Here is an 8,305-nt window from a genome sequence, read left to right on the forward strand (position 1 = left end):
CATAGGCGCCGAGCCTCTTTCTGTTTTCTTGATGAAGGCTTCTAATGCTATAAATTTCCCTCTTAGGACTGCCTTTGCAGTATCCCACAGGTTTTGATAATTTGTGTGTCTTCATTATAATTTTGTTTTGAAAATTTGATGATTTCCTTCTTAATCTCATTTTTGACCCAGCTATCATTCAGCTTAAGGTTACTTAGTTCCCATGACTTTGTTTGAGTGTGAAGATTTCTATTGCTGTTGACTTCAGTTTTTATTCCATGATGGTCTGAGAAGATGCAAGAAATTATTTCTATTCTTATAAATTTGTTGAGATTAGACTTGTATCCTAAGATATGCTCAAGTTTGGAAGATGATCCTGGGGCCAGTAAGAAGAATGTGTATTCAGTTTTATTAGGATGAAATGTTCTGTAATGTCTGTTAAGTCCATTTGTTCTACGGTCACGTTTAAGTCTATTATTTCTTTGTTTAGTTTCTTCTTGGAGGATCTTTCCAGAACTGACAGGTGTTTAAGATCTCCAGCTATTATAGTGCAGGAAGGTATCAAATTGTTCATATCCGTTAGGGTTTTCTTTATAATTTGAGGAGCTTTCAGGTAGGGTGCATAAATGTTAATTATTCAAATCTCCTTATGTTGAGTGTTTCCCTTGACAAATATGTAGTGTCCATTTTTGTCTTTCTTTATCTTCGTTGATTGAAATCCTATTGTATCTGCAAATAAAATTTTAACCCCTGCTTTTTTCTGATTTCCATTTGCCTGTATTATGGATGTCCATTTCTTTACCCTGAGTCTTTTTTATCCTTTGAGATAAGATAAGTCTTTTGTATGCAGAAGATACCTGGCCTGAGTTTTTGTATCCAGTCAGCCAACCTGTGCCTCTTTAGAAGACAATTTAAAGCATTCACATTAATTGAAAGAATTGATTGTGCAGTGCCTGTAGCCTAGTGAGTAGGGCACCGGCCCCGTATACTGAGGGTGGTAAGTTCAAACCTGGCCCTGGCCAAACTGCAACAACAACAATAACAACAAAAGAATTGATTGGTAGGATAGTGTTTTGGCTGTCATGTTTTTTATAGGTCCAGTGGATATTTTAATCCTTTCATTGTGGAAATTAGGTTTTATTTGGTAAATTCTGGGTAAGTTTAGTTTGGTGATATACCATTGTGCTTGTCATTATGGAAGATGGGTCTGATTATTTCCTGGAGAGCTGGTTTAGTTATGGCAAATTTCTTCAACTTGTGTATGTCAGTAAAATACTTGATTCTCCATCACAAATGAAATTCAGTTTATTGGATACAGGATCCTGGGCTGAAAGTTGTTTTGTTTTAGAAGATAGAAAGTTGATGCCCATCCTCTTCTGGCTTGAAAAGTTTTAGCTGAAAGATCTGCAGTCATTCTAATATTTCTCCTTTTCTAGGTAAAGCTTTTCTTATGTCTGGCTGCTTGCAGAATTTTCTCCTTCATATTAACTCCGGCAAAGTTAATTACAATGTGTACAGAAGAGGCTTTCTATGGGTTGAGTCTTTCTGTCTACTGTCTGAATATGTGTGTGGTATCTCTTGTAATGCTTGTGAAATTCTCCTCTGTAATATCTTGGAGTAGAGCATCTGTGCTTTTAGGGCCATCTTCTTCTCCTTCAGGAATTCCTGTAAGTCAGATGTTTGATCTTTTGGAATGATCCCACAACTCTCTCAGGGAATGATCTGTTTTTGCCTTCCATTTCTGTCTTCGAATGCTTGGAAATACTCAAAAGCCTTGTCTTCAATTTCAGAGATCCTTTTTTCTGCCTGCTTAACTCTATTACTGAGGGATTCTACTATATTTCAAAGCTCCTCGGATAACTTTTTCATGTCTTTGAGCATTGCTATCTCTTTTCTCATTGTGTCCATATCTTTGGTGATTTTGTCTTTGAATTCATTAATATCTCAAGATAACTTTTGAACAACTCCTTAGATTGCTATTTCCATCTTTTCCTCCATTCTATTCATTTTATTTGCTATACATACTCTGAATTCTATTTCTGACATTTTAGCCATTTGTCTATGAACGACATCTTCTTTTTTTTTTTTTTTTGAGACAGAGCCTCAAGCTGTCCCCCTGGGTAGAGTGCCATGGCATTACAGCTCACAGCAACCTCCAACTCCTGGGCTCAAGCGAGTCTCCTGCCTCCGCCTCCCAAATAGCTGGGACCACAGGCGCCCGCCACAACCCCGGCTATTTTTTGGTTGCAGCCGTCATTGTTGTTTGGCGGATCCGGGCTGGGGATTCGAACCTGCCACCTTAGGTGTACGTGGCTGGTGCCTTAGCCGGTTGAGCTGTAGGCGCTGAGCCGAAGGACATCTTCTGTTGTATCTCCTTTGTCATTCCTTAGGGGAGTTGATCTACTCTGATTATTCATGTTTTGAGAGTTCTTCTGCTGGTTCCATCCCATGATTATTTTCTGCAATTTGGTAAAACTGATAAAGTAAGATTGGATTGAGGGCCCCAGGAAATAGAGTTTACCAACCCTTTTCTAAGGAGCCAGGCTGGTGATTTTGGTTTTTTTCCTACAGTCTTAATAATGGTCCCTTTCAGAGCTGTAGCCAGAGACTCTCAGGACCTAATGGCTGTCTCTATCTTGTGGTCAGCCAGTCTCTCCCCAATCCTAAAGAGTTGCAGTATTAGGTTGAAATATCAGCTGGGGAGAGATGCAAACAACTGCGGCACTCTGCCCCCCCCCCCCCACAACAGCCGGAGGAGGAGAATTAGTTCCTCCTGCTACAAAATGACCACCGCTCAACCTTGGGTTGTTCCCAGGTGGACAACCCAGGTCAAGAGTTTCCCTCTTATTGTCCCGGGCAGTATAATCACTGCTCAATAGGGAGCATTCAGAGGGTCTCCAGTGACCCAGTAATAGGGATCCACACAAGGAAATGTACTGACGAGTCTGCCCCTGGGTGTGAGCACCTCCACACGCTTGCTGTGTAGTGTATCTCTCTCTCACAGGCATGTCCCTCCCCCCCCACCCCCCAACTTCCACTGGAGTGACTGCTTTCCAGTAGTCCACACAAGGCCCAGGCCTCTCAAGGAATTGCTACTCTGGGCTCTGCAGGGGGCAGGCCTTCAGACTGCCAGGTGAAGGGGGAAGGGTGGACTGGGAGTTCAGAATTGTGAGGAAAGTATTTGTTAGATTTTATGCCAGGCAAGATGATGCCTAGGCTCACAAGTGGGACCTCCCCGGAGAAGGGGGCCTGTTGTTTAGCAGCTCTCTCCCCTGGGGTAAAATAAGAGGTCTTTTGTTCCCAGCTCGCTTACAGAGAGCACACACTGAGCCCTTCTCTTGGGGGAGGGGTCTCTTGTCCTCTTGGCAATGGGCTTCGTACCTGGATTTTCTTTTCTTAGAGTCGCAGCTTGCCTCAGCGGAGATGCTGTGCACTTGACTGTCTTCTTTCTTAGCTCAGCTCCTCACCTTCAGCTTCTTTGAGTCCATTCTGCCCATTATCTCTCCCTCTGGACAGGAGCCTCTGTCAAAAGCTGCCTCTCGTCAGTCATCTTATTTCTGCCCATTTCTTTCTATTTTAAAATCCTTGCTTTTAGTCTGGTTATTTTGCTTACTTCCTCTGAATGGCTAGCTGAAAGTTTCAAATATTTATTGTCAATTTTCAATCAGGGAAAAAGGGAAGGTAAAAAATATACAGAGAAATTTGATACCTGGGTTTTCCAAATGCCAAATAAAGTGAAGAGTTAAACTCCAGTCCCCTGTAGAGTCCCAGAATCTGAGATAAGACACACTGGCTCTCTCCTCCATCCTTTATCCTGGAGAGTAACAGGTACTGTTGGTGTAATGGGGATACATTGGTACATTTTTAAACACATAACAAAAATCAGAAGCAGCCTCACACCAACTCTCCATTAGTTTCATTTTGTGTAGGACTATGATATTGATAGTTTTAAAAATTTAGGCTAATCTTCGGTTATGTCTATGTTAAGTGCCTAAGCCCTTCCCCTCCCTCCTCTCCCTCCACTCCCTCCCCTCCCAGAACAAAAGGCCTACCTTGCCCAAACCAAGAGTTCCACCAGAAGGACCTTAGCCCACCAAAGCCTTCCAGCAACCTGTGGGATCTCCCTCCCCCTATGCCCAGTGTAAAAACAAGCCCCAGCCACTCTCAGATAAGCCACTATCTTTGCCCAGGCAGGTCTCTGTCCCCTTCTTTGGCCTGAACCTCCCTTGCTCTCATTTATGGGTGCACTGCTGACCCCTTTTGGTCTACAAACACAGAGACCACATATTCCCTCATAAACAGAGCAAGTTTAGATTCTTCTTAAAAGAATCATTCACTAAGTAGATGGCTACTATTGTTAGTACTGTGTGGGATAAAAATGTTGCAAAAATATTTATTTGATGTCTTTCTCCTTAGATTTACTCCTGATGGGAAGTACTTGATTGTGGCCCAGCTGAATCTTAGCAGGCTTTCAATTGTCGCTGCACCCCCAGTGGGAAGCATTGGTGACTGCTCTGTGATCAGCACCATCCAACTAGCAGATCAAGTTTTGCCACATCTCTTAGAAGTTGATAGAAAGACTGGAGCAATCTACGTAGCAGAAATTGGAGCAAAACAAGTACAAAAATACACCCCTTTGAATAGCTACCTTTCTTCATTTGGTTCTTAGTGGGAATCAAACATTACAGATATTTCAGGTGACAGTTCTGAGTTTCAAATCCATTAAGTACTTGAAAATGATGTTTGAGTACAAGAAGTTGTTTTTCTTTACCTGATTTAGTATCAAAAAGATTTATTTTTATATCATTAAGTACCATAAATTTTGTTGCCATTCTTGGGACTTAGTTTTACTTATAAGTGCATAGAGATATTTTCATGAAAAGAATGTAACTTTTAAAAATTGGGTTGGAAAGAGTGATTTATGTTGTAACTTCATTGTTTTCCCTGGTAGACTAATTCTCCATGGGTAAAAATAAGAACAAAAACAAGTTTGCAGGATAATTTATTGAATTGAGAGGTTATAAGAAAGGTGAGCTATTGATTAATTTGAGTACCCACAGAGTGCTGGGTCCTCAGGATTCAGAAATGAAGACTCAGAGCTGTCTGCCTTTTGAGGAGCTTGCAGTCCAGGGGAGGGAGGTGGGGCAGGCGGCAGGAGCACAGCAGTGCCAGCATGCTAGTTCTGGGGGTCTTTTGCAAGGAGGAGCACCACGTCTGACTGAGAGGGTCATAGAGTCTTGGAGGAAAAATGAATTTCATAGCTGACAGCCAATGATGAGCTCGCTGTGGTCCAAGTAGAGAAGGGACAGAAAGTGGTGAACTTGCTGTAACCTTTGGTAGGCTTTGGGGCTGTTTTAAAAGTTCAACTTGGCTTTTATTCCTTAGCTGTAAGACCCTTAATGTCAGCCTTTAAAATCTAAGCACTTTACTGAAAGAGGTTTTTGCATAGAGTATTTTTAAAGGTAGAATTCAAAAGGGACCTCTCCTCAGTGTTCATTTCTTTTTTTTTTTTCTTTTTCTTATTTTAAACATGAACTTAATTCTTTCCTGATGCTTGTCTACCTCACAGAAGTTCCAGGAGAAATACTTACATGGGGATATGCCAAAAACTTGGAGCTTTTCAGAAAAGCAACTGATTTCCTGCCTCTCTCCTTCTGTATTTCATTTCCCCCCTTTGTTGTGAATATATTGGCTTTCCAGTCAAGATCTTTTTTTTTCAGTTTGCTTTAATTTATTCTAGGTTTTGATGGAAGCTTGCCATGTTACTTGCTCTTTCAAATCATTCTTCCCCCTCCCTCGTGTAGCTTCCCTCTTTCCCATGTGTTACTGTAAATTCTCTAGCATACAATAAACCTGGAGCTGACCTTGCTCGTTGGTGCCGGTAATCAGACTCTGTGACCTTGAATGAGTCACCTTAGTCTTCTGTTCAGTAAGAGAGAAACATTACTGCCTTTCCTCCCTCCTGAGGCTGTGAGGATCAGATGTGGGACAGAGACACACCCTTGGATATCTATAGCTCTGGGTGAGTTAGAGGCATTTTATTAACAAAGGTTCCAGATATGCAGTTTACCTGACACCAGCTGCAAGGTTCGCCTTAATTTTGTGTTCGTATCCTCTTATCAAAACATTTTCTAATGGACTTTTTGCAGTTTACCCACTATCGGCAACTGATGGGAATGGAAGAAGGTAATTTTAGGGTGGTTTGATTTGTTTTTGAGCGAGGACAAGAAGTGCAAATGCCTCTTTGTTGGAATTTAGGTTAGGTCAACTGAGTTTATCATTTCTGAAATGTTTTATTTAACTTTGTTTTATACCAGATTTTTATAAGCCTTATTGCAAATAGTATTTCTGTGTATCTTGCTAAAATTTGTGTTTATTGTATTAGCATACTTGCAATCATGGAATTTCACTTTTTTCTTTTGATTAGTAGGTAAAATGAATGATAAATGTATTTTCTGCTAAAAAATACAAATTAAATTTTTGTATTAAAAAGGCAGTATTAGCTGGCTCTCCAATTAAACTTTGATTTTAATGTCATAAAAGCAATTTATAACTTTTTATTCCACTAAAGATTTACAACAGTCATGAAATCACAAGTTGGTGCTTTAAGAATGTCTGCCTTTTCATACACAAATAGGTTGTACAATGATGTGCCATAAATATTGCCAGAAGTTGCTCGGAAAATTTAAGGAATGCAGCATCTTTTGAGGTGATTGGTTGACACAACTGATGGTACTAACTAGCTGACTGTCTATATTCTGCATTAGAAGTGGGACCTTTTTATACATTAGAAAACCAAAGCTGTAGGTATCTTCCGATTGGGTATTTAAATGGAATGTTTGCCAACCACAGAAAGCTTGTATGTAGTCTGATGGCAAGAAAAGATTTACCCCAAATTATTACGCACACCTGTGCTTAGGTCACTGAACACTGTGCTCCCAGCCTCCAGCCTGCAGACCATTACTGGTTTGGTTCATGACCTGTTAGGGAGTGGGCTGCACAGCAAGAGGTGAGCAGCGAGTGCGCAAGCTTCCTCTGTTCAAGCCTCTTCTGATCTCTCACATCACCAGCTGAGTGCCGCCACCCGTCACCCTGTCACATTAGCAGCGGCATTAGATTCTTACAGGAGTACAAACTCTGTAAGGTCTAGGTTGCACATTCCTTATGAGAATCCAATCCATTCTTGAGATACTTTACTAAGAAGAGTATGTTCCAGATGTGTTACTTAGTTCAATGTAAGCATTTCACATTGTATATCAGAGCAGTACACTGAACCCCATAGGTGCATCAATATACAAAGTTATGATTTAATAACAACAACAAAAAAAGAATCCAATCCCCCCATTGTCTTCCATGAAACTGGTCCCCCGTGCCCAAGAGGTTGGGGATGGCTGCCTTAACACATTAAAATAGACTATTTCAAGCAATGTGGCTATAAGGCTAAGACATTAAGGTTCTAACTTTTGTTTTGCCTTTGCGGGTTTTAAACGTTCTTGGATTTGAAAGCAAGATAGATTGGATAGCTAACATTAAATTAGGAACTTTCAGATTTTTGCTTTTTAGGCTCACCAAAATAAATAGGAATCATTAAAGAAGTCTCCTAAATTTATATGATTTTAAATTGTTTTATTCACTGCTATATATTTTTAACAGTAATAATATTTTTAAGTCATTTATTCATTAAACAAAAAGTTATGAGACAACAAATGCATGGAGCACTTAGACAAGCGTCCTCTTCTCTCCTTGTTCCCTCACAAGCTACCTAAACCATTTTAGGCGATCCCGTTTGGAATGTGTTGTTTTAACATTCTTGATACAAGAGAGGGCAGTAGAGTTCTGCTTTTGATAAACATTTCTTGAAATCAAATGTAGACAAATGTTGATGTGCTTTATACTTAAACTTTTATTTTTTAATTGAAGCTGTGGTGCTAACCATACTTTAATTTTTTCTCTTTTTCTGAAGCTTGCGTACATCTTGAGGAAATCAGTTTATAGGTGACACATTGCCCAAGGGTTGTTGGAAATTTTTACTGCTTAATTGGACTTTGCCAGTTTAAAAAGAAAAGTTTAAACTTTTTCGGTAATTCAAACTAGTAGCCAGAAGTGAATTAACTCATTTTAAACAAAGGTGAAACTATATCTGAATATGTGAGTTTAATACATATTCCCTCTACTCCATTATTTCTCTTCATTGTCTTAGTTCTGCAGGAGAGCACAACAAGGCTCGGTGCCTGTAGCTCAGTGGCTAGTGCGCCAGCCACATACACTGAGGCTGGCGCGTTCTAATCCAGCCTGGGCCTGCCAGACAGTGACAACTACAACCAAA

At 40.3% G+C, this 8,305-nt stretch overlaps 1 protein-coding gene across 1 annotated transcript in view; it reads left to right on the top strand.

Moving 5' to 3' along the window:
* The window catches only part of NHLRC3 (NHL repeat containing 3), a 23,021-nt gene extending 16,644 nt beyond the window's left edge, over positions 1 to 6,377 (top strand). Inside the window, exon 7 of the mRNA XM_023519070.1 lies at positions 4,396 to 6,377. Coding sequence (XP_023374838.1) covers positions 4,396 to 4,648 — 253 coding nt within the window. The 3' untranslated portion in view covers positions 4,649 to 6,377. The remainder of the gene's footprint in view (positions 1 to 4,395) is intronic.
* Positions 6,378 to 8,305: the final 1,928 nt, after the last annotated feature.

The sequence above is a fragment of the Otolemur garnettii genome, unplaced genomic scaffold (assembly GCF_000181295.1).
Source record: "Otolemur garnettii isolate 467f Iridium unplaced genomic scaffold, OtoGar3 scaffold00154, whole genome shotgun sequence".
Classification (NCBI taxonomy): domain Eukaryota; kingdom Metazoa; phylum Chordata; class Mammalia; order Primates; family Galagidae; genus Otolemur; species Otolemur garnettii.